At 43.1% G+C, this 19,402-nt stretch overlaps 1 protein-coding gene across 2 annotated transcripts in view; it reads left to right on the top strand.

Moving 5' to 3' along the window:
* The window catches only part of LOC142200577 (poly(rC)-binding protein 3-like), a 411,290-nt gene that overhangs the window by 304,028 nt on the left and 87,860 nt on the right, over positions 1-19,402 (top strand). For both annotated transcript variants that reach the window (XM_075271023.1, XM_075271022.1), the window contains one exon: positions 3,780-3,832. In XM_075271023.1, the coding sequence (XP_075127124.1) occupies positions 3,780-3,832 (53 nt within the window). The remainder of the gene's footprint in view (positions 1-3,779; positions 3,833-19,402) is intronic.

Here is a 19,402-nt window from a genome sequence, read left to right as displayed (position 1 = left end):
GCAAATCTCTGCAATGAAACAAAGAGTGAAAAATCCAAAGGGGTCTGAATACTTTCCTTACCCACTGTATGTTATACATTTCCTCACCTGGTGTTATCAGTTGGAAGGTGCCCCAACCCTTTTACAAAATGTATGGTAAAACCCAGTTGTCAATTTATTCATACCTTTCTAGGAGAGATAATACAGGAACAGCAGTACTTTGAGTTATATTCATAAATCTTCAGAATTGTCATTTTATAGAGAATAAATTCACTTAAACAAACATTTCAGGAGTCGTAAAATAATCTCTTCAATTGTGGTATCCATTGCTTAAGCAATAGATATTAATTTACTGTACAATGGTTTATAATATCTGGAAATTCAGTTATGCAGATATTTTGAAAACATCAAAACAATAGAATATTACTTAACAAGACTGAAAAATGAGAGGGCTTCTTAAAGTGCCTTAGTCTTATTAATAAATATTTATTGGTTGAAATCCTAAGAGGTTTTAGAGTGGATACATGCTTGATTAGGGAGAATTCATCAAGATCAGTGTAAAAGACGATGATCTTGATCCCTGCAACAGTGGAGGGCCAGATTCATGACAAGGGACAGATGCATGCTCCACCATGCCATGCACACATACCCAGCAAAAGTGGCGTACATATTAGTGAATTTGGCCTGGGTGTTAGTTCTACCCACTCCTACCCCATCCACTTTTAGAAAAGTGGCAAGGCCAATGTAAAAATCACATTTGTGACAAGGGGCGTAACTAGCAAAGAGTGGCTTCCCCCAGCAAACGTTTGATTGTGCCTCCCCAAGGCACCCTCTGGGTCCCCTTTCCTGGTCTCCACACAGTATAACACCTCATTTAGAAACACTATAATGTCCCATAGCGGCCTCCAGACAGTATCATGTCCCATAGCTCACATGCACAGTATAATGTCCCACAGCTGCCCCTCCACACAGTATAATGTCCCAAAGCGGCCCCTCTACACAGTATTATGTCTCACAGTGACCCCTTCACACAGTATTATGCCCAATAATGGACCACCTACAAACTATTCATACAAACTTTTCATACCCCAGAGTATAATAATCGGAGGCCCTTGGATGGTGACAAACATGAAAACCACTGCTACTTATTTCTACTGGTATACAGTGTATCCCCTGCTGCTTTTGGCCCTATTCAGTGTCTGCACAGATGTCACGTGGTCTAGGCCTGCGCCGCAACGCATTATGGCCTGGGACATCACTAAAGAGGCCCAAAGATTGCAGGGAGTCATGTCAGAGTGCAGGATAGGAAGTAACATTGGTTTTTATGTTCCCTCACTCCCTCACCTTCCCTGGGCTTCCAGAGTATATTAATAGCAGTATTTGTTGCGTTCATGGGCCCTCGGCTTCACTTACCGATAGCGCTCATAGCCGTACTCACTTCCCCTTTTGCTTTACAGGGGGCACCCATGACTGATAAAGGATGCAAAAGGGGAAGCAAGCAGATGCAGCCTTGAACAGGAGTGGGGCTTGTTAAGTAAATAGGGCCTGTTACCTGCTTCAGTAGATAATAGACTTTTAAAACAACAACAAAAAAAAAGTATCAGGGGCCCACCAGCTGTGGCAGCTGCTACCCCGGTACTTATGCTTCTGACTATTTTGGTTGCCTAGACCATTTTAAAGCAAACAGAGCCAACTGCTTTTGTCTCTGTGTTGTGTTTAGTATAGGCCTCTGAAGCGACCCTGTAAAAATGATCCACGCAGAGACTGCCTATTGGCCCCTCATGTATCTGATATTCACGGTCTGTCGTAAGAATAAAAATATATAAAACAGCCACTTTCTGGCAACATTACAGTTAACCCATTTAAGTGCCAAGTTTGCTATATTAAAATCATTTCCACTTGCATTGTACTTTACCTTGTACTGCTATTGCTCTGCTCCTTATAATGTTCCTAATTAAATGGATGAATGGATCTTGTCAGTTCAAACCTGCCCTAAACAGCTCCCTCACCCTTTTCATTTCCTTTACTCGCATTTAAAACAAATGTATGCAACTTACAGTATATTCTATTTTCCTTCTTCCAATAAGCCTTCACACTACTAATCATGTTTATTTAAAGAGATTTTCCCATCAAAGCACATTATCCCCTATCCATATGATTGTGGGTAACTTTCAGATTGCTGGAGGTCTGACCACTCAGAAATAAATTGGATAACAAGGGACTTTTGCCTCCAGTTTTGAATAGAGCAATGGTCAGGCAGCATTACATACATTTCAATAGGAGTGCCATAGATAGTATGAAATATGGAATGTTAATATCCCCTGTTCTTCTGATAAGTGGGTTGATTTGCAATTATCAACTAGCCTATGGATAGGGAATGACTTGCTATAATGAGAAAACCACTTTTAGGCTGAAGTCCCACGTTATGGAAACGCAGCTTTTTTGTTGCAGATTTTGTTGCGTCTTTTTGATCCAAAGTCAAGGGTGGCTACAAAAGGAATGGGAGATATACAGGAAGTTTTTATAAATTTCCCTTCTGCTTAATCCACTCCTGTCTTTGGCTCAAAAAAAAAAAAATGCAACAAAAGGAGTTATCCGGGAGATTAAATTGACGTACCTGATTGAGGATGATGATGGAGTTGAGGGTTCCAACCTCATCACAACCCATGGGTAATGGGATTAGAAGTAGTGTTCTTACCCTTGGGTCTCCCTGCTTCCTCCCTCCTTCCCTGATCTCACAAGTAATTACCTGTGCTATGGGGGCTGGTTTTACTATTGTCAGTCAGCCCACATAACACAGGTAATTAATTACTTGTGAGATTGGGTAAGGAAGGAGGAAGCAGAGTGCTGCTTCTAATTACATGACTCAGGGGTCGTGGTGATACTGAAACCTCCTTCATCATCATCATTCTCCTGATTAGGTAAATAAATTTAATCTTCCCAGACAACCCTTCTAAATACTATTTGTCTTCTTTGTTATCCTGTCAGAAGTCCACTATTTTATTCCAATATATAAAGTAACATTTTTCTGTTTTTTAAATTTCTAAGTTAGAATTAACGTGGAAAACAGACAGATATAAAGGGCAATAGTATACAGCATTCAATTTAGTTCAGCATTCTGCTATTTAATAATCTGAATATTTATCTATAAAATAATTTTAGGCTATAGGATTACTAATGCTCAATATTATGGATAAGCAAACTATATTATTGTTCCCATATGACAACAATTTCCATGTTGCTGTAAGTTCTATACTTATACTCTTTGCTTCAATTTGACCTAAATTTTCCTATACATCACTGGTACAATGTGTATGTAATGTGAAACTTTAAAGAGGACCTTTCATCACCTCTACCAACTCCAGCCTCCACTGATTTTGACACAGTTGGAATTTTTTCCTTAGCCCCTGCCATTTCCAAGCAATCAATGCTGTTAGTTTTGGTGACCGATAAATGATTTAGGCTATGTACCTTCAGGAGGACGATGTCAGGCAGGAGCAGACAAAGGGGGTAATTGTGAGCTCTGACACTGGCTGCCTTTCACTGGAGCTCTGAATTATGTTCCCTGCCTGACACTGTCATTTTGACATTACAGTGCACATTGGGTACCAAAAATAACTGCATTTGTTACTGAGGAACGTTGGGGGCTAGAGAGAAAATTTTCACCCAATTTCAATCAGTGGAGGAGCGATTCTTTACAGATACTAGGTACTGGAATTGGTGGAGGTGGTGAAAGATCCTTCTTACAAATTGAAATTTGTCTGTGACATTTTTATTACCTATTTTTCTCATTTGTACAGGACTGGATGCCACATCCCCAACGAGTTCTCATGAACTTACTATTCCAAATGATGTAAGTAATTTTAAAAGTGTGAAAAATATAATCTGAATACACTGTAGGAAATAGTAGGAATAATAGGAAATAGTATTCATGAAAAGCATGTTTTCAATTTAGTTTTTCTGGACTTTGCACTGCCAAATATATAAAATGTCGTACCATATTCCATAAATTTACAGTATTTACGCATAAAATGTATAAATTATATTATCCTGTGATCTTTTGTTTTCATGGCGTTCACTCTGCAGCCATATGTACTATATGTTTTGGTATGATTCTGAGAATACTAAATTTATATAGTTTTATTTAGATTTAAATCCCTAAACAAAAATCTAAAACTTGGCAAAACATTAAATTTTTTCTAAAAGTCACCATATTCTGGCACCCATAACTTTTTTGTATTTCCGTGTACAGGGATGCATAGAGCATCTTGTTTTGCCAGGTGTACTTTTTAGATATACCGTATCATTTTGTGGAATGTCTATTGCTATGATCACTTTTATATTTATTTTTTTTTAATTTATATCAAAAGCAAAAACGTGGGGGCCACACGGTGGCTCAGTGGTTAGCACTGCAGCCTTGCAGTGCTGGAGTCCTGGTGTTCAAATCCTGCCAAGGGCAAAAAAAAACATCTGCAAGGAGTTTGTATGTTCTCCCCGTGTTTGCATGGATTTCCATCCCATATTCCAAAGACATACTGATAGGGAAAAATGTACATTGTGAGCTCTATGTGGGGCTTACAATCTACATTAAAAAAAAAAAGCAAAAGCGTGAAAAACCATGGTTCAGCACTTTTGTGGTGGTAATGCCATTTTAGGTGCAGTCATTTCACATTGCTCTTACTGCAGGTACAAACGGCGGGAGGAGGAGCTAGGGATAGAGTTAGGAAATGGATAGAAGTTCAGGGAAAGAGAATTGCAAGTGCAGGGAAAATATAGAGATGAAAGGCAAAGAAGAATTTGGGGTGGTTGCAATGTCATTAACAAAAAGAAACTTAACACTTATTGCAGCGCTCACTGCCGCTATATTGCTGCTCATTACTCATATTTGTGTGTTCAAGGTGGAACATAACAAGCCTTTTACAGCAAAAATCTTTGAAATATCATCCACTCATAACTGCACTCAGCTGTTCTCACACTTATTTTAAAGTTGTCTCTTACGCTAGGTTCACACCTGTGTTCACGGTCTCAGTTCTATGGTTTCCGTCTTCTGGCATGCAGAAAAAACGCTCACCAAAAACGCTCACCGCCGCTCACGGACGGACAGCTTTCTCACCCATTCAAATGAATGGGTGAGAAAGACTCCTGCAGGTTTCCGTCTCCTGCCTCTGTTTTAGGCAGGAAACGGAAACCTCAAGTACGGAGTGCCGGCGCAGATGTGAACGAGCCCTTAGTGGGGCAACAAATAAGGGGCAAAATAGCCATTGTGTGCAGAGTATACGTTTACAGGCCATTTTCTCAATACAATAGTGGCAAAAATCAACAAATCTTAGCCAACAATCTCTAATTCCCTCTCTTATTTTAAAGGTGTTTATCAGTGGGGAAACAAATTAGGGACATATTCAATATTTTGTTCCCAGTATAAAATTACAGGCCATTTCTCAGTATTTCAGAGAGAGAGGCAACAGGCCATACTCAGGGGAGGGCCACAGGCCTAAATGTTTCTGGCACAGGCACAGTTCACAGCAGAGTAAGGGTGTGTGGCAGCAGGGATCACTTACTGGGAGGCCTGAGCTCCCAGTATCAAGTCCTGGTCATGTCTTGACCAGTAACCCAACAGTTGTAGTCTGGTTGACTCATTTATCCACTTCATTCCAAGTCACATCAGATACCCCCAGCCAAGAGTCAGTGGGTTCATCAGACACAACCGTTAGTTGGCATGGCCAAGGAGCAGGCCCTGTACCCTGCCTCTGTCCTTTTGTGTTCCCTCACCTATAGAATTACTCTATGCTCAGGGCTCAAATGAACTATACTGTGAGGGAGCTACTACTGGACGGTGAGCAGCTAGTGCCCAGCCAAGATCTGACGGAGACATCTGCCACTTTCTCCAGTAGTAGTGATGAGGAGAGTGACGTGGGAGCTGGTCTTGCGAGTGGTCAGGCTTCTGGATTAGAGACCATTGAGGAGGAGATCAGTGACCTGCAGACATTATTGGATGACAATGTAGCCGATTGCAATTAGGATGACTACTGGCTCTCCACAATGTTAGACCCTCACTACCGGGGGCCATTTTTACACCCACTGAGAAGGAGGACAAACTGAACTACTATAGAGACATGCCATGTAGCAAGTTGGCTGCTGTCTATCTGTGCCATTGTCCATTCTCTCACATGTCCTACCAGGGGTGCCCTGAGCACTCAACTTGCACTGGCATGGCAGCTGTGGCAGGGGTTGGGTGTGGCAGAGCAGTATGGGCTCCATCAGTAGCAGCCTGAGACTAGAGTGGCTGATAAGCAGCTTTCTTAATCCGCATAGTGAAGAAGCTGCTCATCAGCAACTAGACACAGAGCAGAACTTGAACCAGCAGGTGGTAGCATATTTAGAGTGTATCATGTCACCCGTCATGGAAGATCTTGGACTTCTTGGCAGCCAAACTGGATTTGTGGCCACAACTGGCCAAGTTTGTCCTGGAAAAGCTGTCCTGCCCAGCCAATAGTGGGGCACTAGAGTGGTTGTTTAGTGCACCAGGGGCCATAGTTACCCCAAGGAGAACTCATCTATCCACGCAAAATTTGTAAAGAATCATTTTTATGAAGATGAATCAGACGTGGATCAGTCAGGATTTCCACCCACCAATGCCCGATGCAGTAGATTAAATGATCCATGCTGTTTCACCCCGAACCGTGCACACTGGTAAGTTTAGGAAGATGGTAAACCAGGGTCCAATCACATAGGGTTTATTGGATAGTTAAAAATACAGCATATAGCACAACATGTTTCGGGCCTTACACTGGCCCTTTCTCAAGTGCAGAAAATGAGAGCAGGTCCCGTCAAGTCAGAAGCTAGAAATATTAAAACAGTATCATCCTATAAAATGTAGAGATTACACACCGTGGATAGCAAGTGAATCCCTAAACTCTATATATTTTTTGAAAGTAGACAACTTGAAGATTACAAATGTCTCAATGGGTCAACAATAGCCACCTTCATGAAATTTTGTAACAAATCAAAACATGCTCTCTGATTGACAGGAGGGGGGAAATAGGGACTGAATCCCTATTCTATTCCCCTCCTAGGGTCACATACAGGTTGTACACAGGGACAGAGAAAATGCTTCTCTGTCTCTTTGTCTCTGTGCACGCTGCAGGCTGCTCATCCTCCCCCCTTCCTTTTTCACTAATGTTTCCCGAGACAGGAGAGGGGGGGAGGATTTTTAGCGAATTGCTGTTAAAAATGCTGATGGGAATTGAGATCTTCAATGAGATCTCAATCCCCAATAGCGTTTTCAATAGAGATGGGCGAACAGTAAAATATTCAATGTTCGTTATTCGTTCCGAATAGCATCTCAATATTCAAATATTCGAATGAATAATGAACCCCATTATAGTCTATGGGAGAAAATGCTTCGTTTCACGGGATCCCACTATTCGACTCAGGAGGGTGACCAAGTCCACTATGACACCTCAGCAAATGATGCCAACACCTCTAAAATGCAACTGGGACAGCAGGGGAAGTATGTCTGGGGGCATCTAACACACCAAAGTCCCTGAATTACCCCACTATTGCAGCCTAACAACTACACACTTTCCACATTCAAAAAAACCTCTATCAAATTGGGAAAATACCTGGAAACCTTCTTTCTTCCCCAATTGTATGGACAGAAACCCAAACTTTAAGCTAAAGAAACATTACCAAGCACCCCTTTAAATCACGTTCCCCATGACAACCACAGATGGAATAGGCAATGGGGAATCCTTCAGTCCCCACCCTGAACTGTCATTTTGGATGTGTGTGTGATGTGGTAAGACCTTCCAAAATTCACTTTTATGGCCCTTAACATGAGCCTGGATGAATGTAGTTGAGGCTGGGACCAGGTCGCAAACTGTGGTGGCCTGCTTTGTCTCCCCCGCCCAATATTCCTGGTAGGAGTTTCAGCACCACCCTCCTCCTCTTCCGCCATTGAATTGACCCCAGCTACTGACGTGGGGAGACGTCACAAGGCCGCGCTGAAGCTCATCTGCTTGGGGGACAGACAGCACACTGCCTCCGAGGTCAGGGATGCCTGGCTCACTTCTAAGTTAGTGGTGCAACGTTTTTTGAAAACATACCCCAATGTACACAAGCTACTGGTGAAAGTGCGGCACTTGTGCGCCCACTTTCGCAAGTGTACAGGAGCCGCTGCTAGCCTCCAAAGCCTCCAGCAACGCCTCCATCTGCCAGAACACCGGCTGATGTGCGACGTCCCCACACGCTGGAACTCGACATACCACATGTTGAGTAGAGTGTGTGAGCAGCAGAGACCTTTGATGGAGTACCATGTCTAAAACCCAAGGGTTCCTCAGAGTCAGCTCCCGCAGTTTCTGCACCATGAGTTTCCATGGGTGGCAGACTTATGTGAAATCCTATCCCATCCTTTCCACTGGACACGAAACATTAGCATGCGCTCTTCACAACTCCGGATATGGCAGCTGCGTTAAGCAGGGTGCAGGGTACAATGCAGACCAGGCCCGAGCTGTGGTTATGTGCGGTTTTCAGTAAGGGGACAGTGAGCAATTGGAAGAGGAGTTGGTGGACGACGAGGCCACCGACCCGACATGAACAGGGCAGGGGTGATGTCTAGGGGCGAAAACTGTAGATGTGAAGGCAAACTAATCAATAAAAAAGGTATCTAGAAACAGAGGCATAAACTGGGGTGATGTCTAGGGGCAAAAGCAGTGTAGATGTGGAGGGAAGCTAAATCAACAAAAAAGGTGGCTAGAAGCAGAGGCATAAACTGGGGTGATGTCTAGGGGCGAAAGCAGTGTAGATGTGGAGGGAAGCTAAATCAACAAAAAAGGTGGCTAGAAGCAGAGGCATAAACTGGAGTGATGTCAAGGGGCAAAAGCAGTGTAGATGTGGAGGGAAGCTAAGCAGCAAAAATGGTGGGTAGAGGCAAAGGCATGCAAAACTCTACCCTGTTACAAGACTTATTCCTAGGTCTGGGACACGTTAATGGCCCCCCTGGTCAAATTACCACCACTGAGGGGCCTACTGTCAACAGGAGGGACACGTTAATGGCTCCCCCTGGCCAAATTACCACCACTGAGGGGCCTAGTGTCACCAGGAGGGACAAGTATAGGTGCATGTTGTGGGAGTACCTGGCCGACCCTAGCTCTGTCCTCTCCGATCCCTCTGTGCCCTACACTTATTTACTCATCATTTTTTCTGCAATACACTACTCCTGTCAAGTTCCCTTGGGATCTCAGAGGAGGTGGCCTCAGTGCTGTTCATCTGAGTTTCCTTGGCAATTTTCTGTAAGAGAACCCTTGAGCAACCAACACTAGGCAGCTACCATAGCTTCCAGCATGGCCTGCACCATCATGTGCCTCTTCCCAGCCACTCCCCATCTCCCAGGCGTTTCATTGCAGGCACAAGTACAGCACAAGCCACCCACATACCCAAGCCTTTAGCGGCCTCATCTCAAAACTGCTGGCCCTGGAGATGTTGGCGTTTATGCTTCTGGATACCCAGGCCTTCCGTCACCAGATGGCAGCTGGGGCACCTCCCTATGCTGGGCCTAGCCGTTACTACTTCTCTTGGTGTGCTGTCCCCGCCTTGCGCCTGTACGTGTCCCATAGCAGTAGTCGGGCCCAGAGCTTCACGCTTTGTTGCAAGGTCCACTTGACCACCGACGCATGGACAAGCGCCTGTGGTCAGGGATGCTGCTTATCTTTAATGACAGGCAGGGTGAGTGTAGTGGAGTCTGGGCCCGGGGTGCAAACTGGGTTGGCCTATCTCCTCTCCCAGCCCAAAATTCATGGCAGGAGTTAACTGAAAGCCTACTACGCTGCTACCTCCAACCCAGCTACAAGCGAGAAACACTAGGGTCCATTTACACGGAGTAACGCGAGGCGTTTTTTGTGCTTATTTTGTGCTTATTTTTACGGCCATAAAAAGACGTTTCCATTGAGTTCTATAGTAAAATACGCCTGTATTTTTACGTCCGTAATTTTACGTCCGTAAAATAACGGACATAAAAATACAGGCTTATTTTACTATAGAACTCAATGGAAACGCCTCGAGTTACTCCGTGTGAATGGACCCTAAAACACTGGCGTGGGGAGATGTCAGCAGGACATGCTGAAGCTCATCAACTTGGGGGACAGACAGCACACTGCCTCCGAGGTCGGGGATGCCATCCTGTCTGAGATCGCAATGTGTTTTTCCCTGCTACACCTGGGGCCAGGAATTTTTTTCTTGTGTGATAATGACATCTGGAGCTTGCTAGACTCAAACACGGTCCACACATGGCCCACGTTTTCAACTTGCAAAGGTGCAAAGGTTCTTTGAAACCTACACCATTGTGCCTGATATACTGGTCAAAGTGTGGCCATTTTCGTAAGCGAGAAGTAGCCTCTGCTAGGCAGAAAGCATTCAGAGCACACTCCTCTCATCTTCGCACCGTTGGCTGGCGGAGGAAGACGAGGGGGATGGAGTGGCATTTGATGTCACTGTCCCACATGAGGCTTGAGGGTGCACTTCAGTGCATCCCATTGCTTCGCCACAGATGGTGTGAAAGAGAGTGGAAAATGGAGGAAATGGAGAGTGACCCTTACAGTTGGGGGAAGCAAAGTCATGCCAAATAACACACTGGCACACATGGCTGACTTCATGTTGGGTTGCTTTTCAAGAGATAAAAGCATAGTTCACATCATGGAGTGGAAACAATACTGGATTGAACAAAAAATTGGATTGAGCTGATATAGCGTGACTGAATTGCTGTGTATCACACTTAGCTTTAGGGGGGAGACCCTTCAATTGGATTGAGCTGACTGAAAGTGGATAGCCTGACTGAATTTCTGTCTCTCCCACCTAAGTTTTGGGGTTACACACCCTAGATATCTGGATTGACCGGACATAGCCTTACTGAAATTCTGTCCCTCCCACCAAGGTTTTGGGGTTACACACCCTGGATATCTGGATTGACCGGACATAGCCTGACTAAATTTCTGTCTCTCTCACCTAGGTTTTGGGGTTACACACTGTGAAAAACTGAAAAGAGCGGACATAGCCTGACTGAAATTCTGTCTCTCCCACCTAGGTTTTGGGGTTACACACTCTAGCTATCTGGATTGACCGGACATAGCCTTACTGAAATTCTGTCTCTCCCACCAAGGTTTTGGGGTTACACACCCTGGATATCTGGATTGACCGGACATAGCCTGACTGAATTTCTGTCTCTTTCACCTAGGTTTTGGGGTTACACACTGTGAACAATTGTATTGAGCGGACATAACCTGACTGAATTTTGGTGTCTCCCACCTAGGTTTGGGGGGTACATACCCTGGATACATGGATTGAGCGTACACAGCCTGACCTAATTGCTCTGTACCCCTGTTTTGGGGTTACACAGCCTCAAAAGCTGCTTTGCATGTATATAGCAAGGAGAAACTGCAGTGGATTGCTGCAATTTTACACGAAACAACAAAATTCAAGTTGTTTTTTTTCAGCTATATGAACTTGTAAGTGCAGTGGATTGCTGCTTTTTTCAGCCCCCCCCAAAAAAAAAAAAAATTCAAGTTTTTTTTCAGCTCTCTATGAACTAGTCACTGCTGTGGATTGCTGCTATGTTTCAGCCCCCCCAAAAAAATTCAAGGCTTTTTCCAGCTATATGAACTTGTAATTGCTCTGGATTGATGCTATGTTTCAGGGCCCCCCCCCAAAAAAAAAAAAAATTCAAGGCCTTTTCCAGCTATATAAACTTGTAATTGCTGTGGATTGATGCTATGCTTCAGGGCCCCCCCCCCCAAAAAAAAAATTCAAGGCTTTTTCCAGCTATATAAACTTGTAATTGCTGTGTATTGATGCTATGTTTCAGGCCCCCCCAAAAAAAAAATTCAAAGCTTTTCCCAGCTATATGAACTTGTATTTTCTGTGGATTGATGCTATGTTTCAGCCCCCCCAAAATGCAAGGCTTTTCCAGCTATATGAACTTGTAATTGCTGTGGATTGATGCTATGTTTCAGGCCCCCCAAAATTCAAGGCTTTTTCCAGCTATATGATTGATTGATGCTATTTTTCAGCATCCCCCCAAAAAAAAATTCAAGGCTTTTTCCAGCTATATGAACTTGTACCTGCTGGGGATTGATGCTATGTTTCAGGCCCCCCAAGATTCAAGGCTTTTTCCAGCTATATGAACTTGTAATTGTTGTGGATTGATGCTATGTTTCAGGCCCCCCAAAATTCAAGACTTTTTCCAGCTATATAAACTTGTATTTGCTGTGGATTGATGCTATGTTTCAGGCCCCCCCAAAATTCAAGGCTTTTTCCAGCTATATGAACTTGTAATTGCTGTGGATTGCTGCTATGTTTCAGGCCTTCCAAAATTCAAAGCTTTTTCTTGTTATATGAACTTGTAATTGCTGTGGATTGATGCTATGTGTCAGCCCCCCCCCCAAAAAAAAAAATAAATAAAAAATTCAAGGCTTTTTCCAGCTATATGAACTTGTAATTGCTGTGGATTGATGCTGTTTCAGGTCCCCCCAAAATTCAAAGCTTTTTCTAGCTATATGTTGTAATTGCTGTGTATTGATGCTATGTTGCAGCCCCCCCCCCCAAATTCAAGGCTTTTTCCAGCTATATGAACTTGTAATTGCTGTGTATTGATGCTGTTTCAGGCCCCCCAAAATTCAAGGCTTTTTCCAGCTATATGAACTTGTAATTGCTGTGGATTGCTGCTATGTTTCAGGCCCCCCAAAATTCAAGGCTTTTTCCAGCTATATGAACCTGTAATTGCTGTGGATTGCTGCTATGTTTCAGGCCCCCCAAAATTCAAGGCTTTTTCCAGCTATATGAACTTGTAATTGCTGTGAATTGATGCTATGTTTCAGCCCCCCCCCCCCAAAAAAAAAAAAATTCAAGGCTTTTTCCAGCTATATATGAACTTGTACCTGCTGTGGATTGATGCTATGTTTCAGGCCCCACCCCCAAGATTCAAGGCTTCTACCAGCTATATGAACTTGTAATTGCTGTGGATTGATGCTATGTTTCAGCCCCCCCCCCCCAAATTCAAGGCTTTTTCCAGCTATATGAACTTGTAATTGCTGTGTATTGATGCTGTTTCAGGCCCCCCAAAATTCAAGGCTTTTTCCAGCTATATGAACTTGTAATTGCTGTGTATTGATGCTGTTTCAGGCCCCCCAAAATTCAAGGCTTTTTCCAGCTATATGAACTTGTAATTGCTGTGGATTGCTGCTATGTTTCAGGCCCCCCAAAATTCAAGGCTTTTTCCAGCTATATGAACTTGTAATTGCTGTGGATTGCTGCTATGTTTCAGGCCCCCCCAAATTCAAGGCTTTTTCCAGCTATATGAACTTGTAATTGCTGTGAATTGATGCTATGTTTCAGGCCCCCCCAAAAAAAAATTCAAAGCTTTTCCCAGCTATATGAACTTGTATTTTCTGTGGATTGATGCTATGTTTCAGCCCCCCCAAAATGCAAGGCTTTTCCAGCTATATGAACTTGTAATTGCTGTGGATTGATGCTATGTTTCAGGCCCCCCCAAAATTCAAGGCTTTTTCCAGCTATATGATTGATTGATGCTATTTTTCAGCATCCCCCCCAAAAAAAATTCAAGGCTTTTTCCAGCTATATGAACTTGTACCTGCTGGGAATTGATGCTATGTTTCAGGCCCCCCAAGATTCAAGGCTTTTTCCAGCTATATGAACTTGTAATTGTTGTGGATTGATGCTATGTTTCAGGCCCCCCAAAATTCAAGACTTTTTCCAGCTATATAAACTTGTATTTGCTGTGGATTGATGCTATGTTTCAGGCCCCCCCAAAATTCAAGGCTTTTTCCAGCTATATGAACTTGTAATTGCTGTGGATTGCTGCTATGTTTCAGGCCTTCCAAAATTCAAAGCTTTTTCTTGTTATATGAACTTGTAATTGCTGTGGATTGATGCTATGTGTCAGCCCCCCCCCCCCCCAAAAAAAAAAAAAAAATTCAAGGCTTTTTCCAGCTATATGAACTTGTAATTGCTGTGGATTGATGCTGTTTCAGGCCCCCCCAAAATTCAAAGCTTTTTCTAGCTATATGTTGTAATTGCTGTGTATTGATGCTATGTTGCAGCCCCCCCCCCCCCCCAAATTCAAGGCTTTTTCCAGCTATATGAACTTGTAATTGCTGTGTATTGATGCTGTTTCAGGCCCCCCAAAATTCAAGGCTTTTTCCAGCTATATGAACTTGTAATTGCTGTGGATTGCTGCTATGTTTCAGGCCCCCCAAAATTCAAGGCTTTTTCCAGCTATATGAACTTGTAATTGCTGTGGATTGCTGCTATGTTTCAGGCCCCCCAAAATTCAAGGCTTTTTCCAGCTATATGAACTTGTAATTGCTGTGAATTGATGCTATGTTTCAGCCCCCCCCCCCAAAAAAAAATTCAAGGCTTTTTCCAGCTATATATGAACTTGTACCTGCTGTGGATTGATGCTATGTTTCAGGCCCCACCCCCAAGATTCAAGGCTTCTACCAGCTATATGAACTTGTAATTGCTGTGGATTGATGCTATGTTTCAGCCCCCCCCCCCCAATTCAAAGCTTTTTCCAGCTACATGAACTTGTAATTGCTGTGGATTGATGCTATGTTTCAGGCCCCCCCAAAATGCAAGGCTTTTTCCAGCTATATGAACTTGTAATTGCTGTGGATTGCTGCTATGTTTCAGGCCCCCCAAAATTCAAGGGTTTTTCCCAGCTATATGAACTTGTAATTGCTGTGGATTGCTGCTATGTTTCAGGCCCCCCAAAATTTAAGGCTTTTTCTAGCTATATGAACTTGTAATTGCTGTGAATTGATGCTATGTTTCAGCCCCCCCAAAAAAAAAATTCAAGGCTTTTTCCAGCTATATATGAATTTGTACCTGCTGTGGATTGATGCTATGTTTCAGGCCCCCACAAAATGCAAGGCTTTTTCCAGCTATATGAACTTGTAATTGCTGTGGATTGCTGCTATGTTTCAGCCCCCCAAAATTCAAGGCTTTTTCCAGCTATATGAACTTGTAATTGCTGTGGATTGCTGCTATGTTTCAGGCCCCCCAAAATTTAAGGCTTTTTCTAGCTATATGAACTTGTAATTGCTGTGAATTGATGCTATGTTTCAGCCCCCCCAAAAAAAAAAATTCAAGGCTTTTTCCAGCTATATATGAATTTGTACCTGCGGTGGATTGATGCTATGTTTCAGGCCCCCCCAAAATGCAAGGCTTTTTCCAGCTATATGAACTTGTAATTGCTGTGGATTGCTGCTATGTTTCAGCCCCCCCAAAAAATTCAAGGCTTCTACCAGCTATATGAACTTGTAATTGCTGTGGATTGATGCTATGTTTCAGGCCCCCCCCCAAAATGCAAGGCTTTTTCTAGCTATATGAACTTGTAATTGCTGTGGATTGATGCTATGTTTCAGGCCCCCCCAAAATGCAAGGCTTTTTCCAGCTATATGAACTTGTAATTGCTGTGGATTGATGCTATGTTTCAGGCCCCCCAAAATTCAAGGCTTTTTCCAGCTATATGAACTTGTAATTGCTGTGGATTGCTTCTATGTTTCAGGCCCCCCAAAATTCAAGGCTTTTTCCAGCTATATGAACTTGTAATTGCTGTGGATTGCTGCTATGTTTCAGGCCCCCCAAAATTCAAGGCTTTTTCCAGCTATATGAACTTGTAATTGCTGTGGATTGCTGCTATGTTTCAGGCCCCCCAAAATTCAAAGCTTTTTCTAGCTATATGAACTTGTAATTGCTGTGAATTGATGCTATGTTTCAGCCCCCCCCCAAAAAAAAAATTCAAGGCTTTTTCCAGCTATATATGAATTTGTACCTGCTGTGGATTGATGCTATGTTTCAGGCCCCCCCAAAATGCAAGGCTTTTTCCAGCTATATGCACTTGTAATTGCTGTGGATTGCTGCTATGTTTCAGGCCCCCCAAAATTCAAGGCTTTTTCCAGCTATATGAACTTGTAATTGCTGTGGATTGCTGCTATGTTTCAGGCCCCCCAAAATTTAAAGCTTTTTCTAGCTATATGAACTTGTAATTGCTGTGAATTGATGCTATGTTTCAGCCCCCCCAAAAAAAAAATTCAAGGCTTTTTCCAGCTATATATGAACTTGTACCTGCTGTGGATTGATGCTATGTTTCAGGCCCCACCCCCAAGATTCAAGGCTTCTACCAGTTATATGAACTTGTAATTGCTGTGGATTGATTCTATGTTTCAGCCCCCCCCCCCCCCCAATTAAAAGCTTTTTCCAGCTACATGAACTTGTAATTGCTGTGGATTGATGCTATGTTTCAGGCCCCCCAAAATTCAAGGCTTTTTCCAGCTATATGAATTTGTAATTTTTGTGGATTGATGCTATGTTTCAGGCCCCCCAAAATTCAAGGCTTTTTCCAGCTATATGAATTTGTAATTGTTGTGGATTGATGCTATGTTTCAGCCTTCCCCCCAAGATTCAAGGCTTTTTCCAGCTATATGAACTTGTAATTGCTGTGGATTCTGGCTATTCTGTGTGTGGACAGCCAGAAATGAAAGCTGTTTCTCCGCCATATATGAACTTGTAACTGTTCTGTATCCCTGTTTTCCTCCGTCCGGGGAAAGCTGAACTGATGTCCCTGTAGTGTATAGCTCTGAGGAGAGCTGATGGTTTTCTTCATTACTTCTTCCCTGCCTATCTGAAGCTAATCGCTGTCTAGCCCTCAGCAGATACGTTTCTCTCCCTATGTCTGACCGCAAAAATGGCGAATAGAGCGGCGGCCGTTCTTATAAATGGGAGGTCACATGTTTTCGGAAGCCAATGGGTTTTTTAAATTTTTTTCACTGCCTCCGTTGTCTTAGTTCCTGTCCCATCTGCCCTGCACAGTTATTGGTGAAAAAAAACACGCCAGGGAAGGTGGGAGGGGATACGAATTTTTACTGCATATGCGGCCTTGTATTCGATTGTGAACGAATATATCGAACACCATGATATTCGATCGAATACCTATTCGATCAAACGGCGTTCGCTCTAATGATTACGGGTGCTAAGGTGTTTAATCAATCTTAGTGTGGTTAGGGTAATCTGTATGTATCCTTGGTTTATGGGCCAGATGGAAGCTACAATCTCAATACTGATACTAGTGTTTATGGGCCCCCTATGGCTACTAGGCCCCAATGCGACTGCACCCCTTTGCCTTGCCATCTTCTCGCATTATGGGGAGTAGCGCTGAGCGTGAGGTGCAGGGGGAGAAAATGATGTGGGCATCCTGACCTCCTCCAGAAGACATTCCTCCAGAACCCGGCTACCATGAACAGCCCCCACCGACAAGACCAGTGCCACATTTACCCCAGCACCTTCTTTAACCCCTTTATGCTAAATCACGTATAAGCACGTCAGGGAATGTGGTTAATTTACCGCATTTCCACGTGCCTGTACGTGATGGTGATTGCAGGGGCTCAGAAGCAGAGCCTGTATGATCACCGTGGGAGTTCGGCTGCATTTGACAGCCAGGCTCCCGATGTAACAGCAGGGACGGTGATTGCACCGATCCCCGCTGTTTAACCCTTAAGGTGCCATGATCAATAGCAATCATGGCATCCCAAGGGTTTGCCGACTATACAGAATGCCGGCGGCGGCATCAGGTGTTAGCTGTAACTTACAGCTAACACGCTACTCCGTAATCCCCCCTGCTCCGATGGGGAGGAGGGGCGGGATTAACCCCTTGGATGCCAGCGTCATGCATCCAAAGGGTTCCGTTTTGTTGCTGCCAGCACCCCCCGCAGCGAGATCGGGGGGTGCTGGCATCTATAAATTGCAGCCTGGGGTCTGGCCAGTGACCCCCAGGCTGCTAAGACCCCCTGTTACCTGGTTTATCCTGCCGGGATGAGAGAAAGTTAGCTTATGCGTCTGCATAGACTAACTTTCTCTATAGACTGCAATACACTTGTATTGCAAGTCTATAGTTAGTATAGAACCAGCGATCCTCTCTGATCGCTGGTTCTAGTGTGCTTATACGACAAATAAAAAAATGTAAAAAAATAAAATAAAATAATAGTGTGTAAAAAAAAAAAAAATAACAGTTATAAAACCCCATAAACTCACTTTTTCTATACAAAATGAATTACATAAAAAACCTAAAATATTAATAAAAACAATACATGTTTGATATTGCCGCGTCCGTAACAACCTGTACAATAAAAGTGAAACATATTAACCTGCTCGGTGAACGTTGGAAAAAAACCCTGAAAAAATAAAAATAAAAAAAACGCCGGAAATAAAGTTTTTTGCACATTTTGCCTTACAAAAAATGCTAAAAAAAGTTATCAAAAAGTCATACATCCCCCAAAACAGTACCAATGGAAAGCACAGATTGTCCCACAAAATACAAGCCTTCGGCCAACTCTGTAAACCGAAAAATAAAAACATTACAACATCTCAGAATATGGCGATGCAAAAATCATCGATTTATGTCCCCAAATGTGTTTTTGTTCTGCAGAATTACTAACGCATAAAAATATAATATAAATGAGGTATCGCCATAACTATACTGACCCACAGAATAAGGATAACATGTTGCTGTACGCTACACGGCGAAAAAAAATGAAAAGGTAAAAAACTATGCCAGAAATGCTGGGTTTTTTTTAATCCACCAAGAAAGAGTTAATAAAATCTATTATAAGTTTTATGCACCCAAAAATAGTGGCATTACAAAATATATCTCATCCTGCAAACAACAAGCCCTTATATAGGCATGTCACCAGAAAATTACGAAAATTATAGCATCTAGTAATGTGAAAATAAAAACTCCAAAAATTACCAAAATCATTAGAACAAAACTGGCTGTGGCAGGAAGGGAATATATAAGCTGAGCGAGCGAATATCAGGGGACACCGCAGATTTAGAGCTTACAAGGGAAAAGAAACCAGAAGTAACTCCCAAAGTGACCCCCAGAGTGACCCCCCCCCCTCCCAATCATAGGAGCTACTGGGATATAGTAGGGAATTTGGTGTTTGCAATGTACTCCTCACAGCTTACATATTCACATTTTACCATCTGCTGTGCATTCCAGCCTGCAATACTCACTACACCCACTGGTAAATTCTTTCAGGGGTGCAGTTTTTAAAATGGGTCACTCTTTGGGAAATTCCACTTTTCTGGTACCTTACAGGTGCATGACAAACATGACATGGCGTCCAGATTCCAAACATCTAAATCTCCAAAAGCCAAATAGCACTCTTTCCATTCCAAGCCCCACCATGTACCCACACAGCAGATTACGGCCACATATCGGGTATTTCCGCGTTCATGAGCAATTGTTTAACAAACTGTGGGGGGCTTTTTCTCCTTTAAACCCTTGTGAAAATGAAAACTTTGGGGATAAAGGGACATTTCAGTAATTTTTCGCTTACACATCCCAAGGTTAGTA

This window comes from Leptodactylus fuscus, chromosome 4, assembly GCF_031893055.1.
Source record: "Leptodactylus fuscus isolate aLepFus1 chromosome 4, aLepFus1.hap2, whole genome shotgun sequence".
Classification (NCBI taxonomy): Eukaryota; Metazoa; Chordata; class Amphibia; order Anura; family Leptodactylidae; genus Leptodactylus; species Leptodactylus fuscus.
The sequence above is the reverse complement of the archived record's forward strand: the minus strand, read 5'-3'. Positions and strand labels throughout refer to the sequence as shown.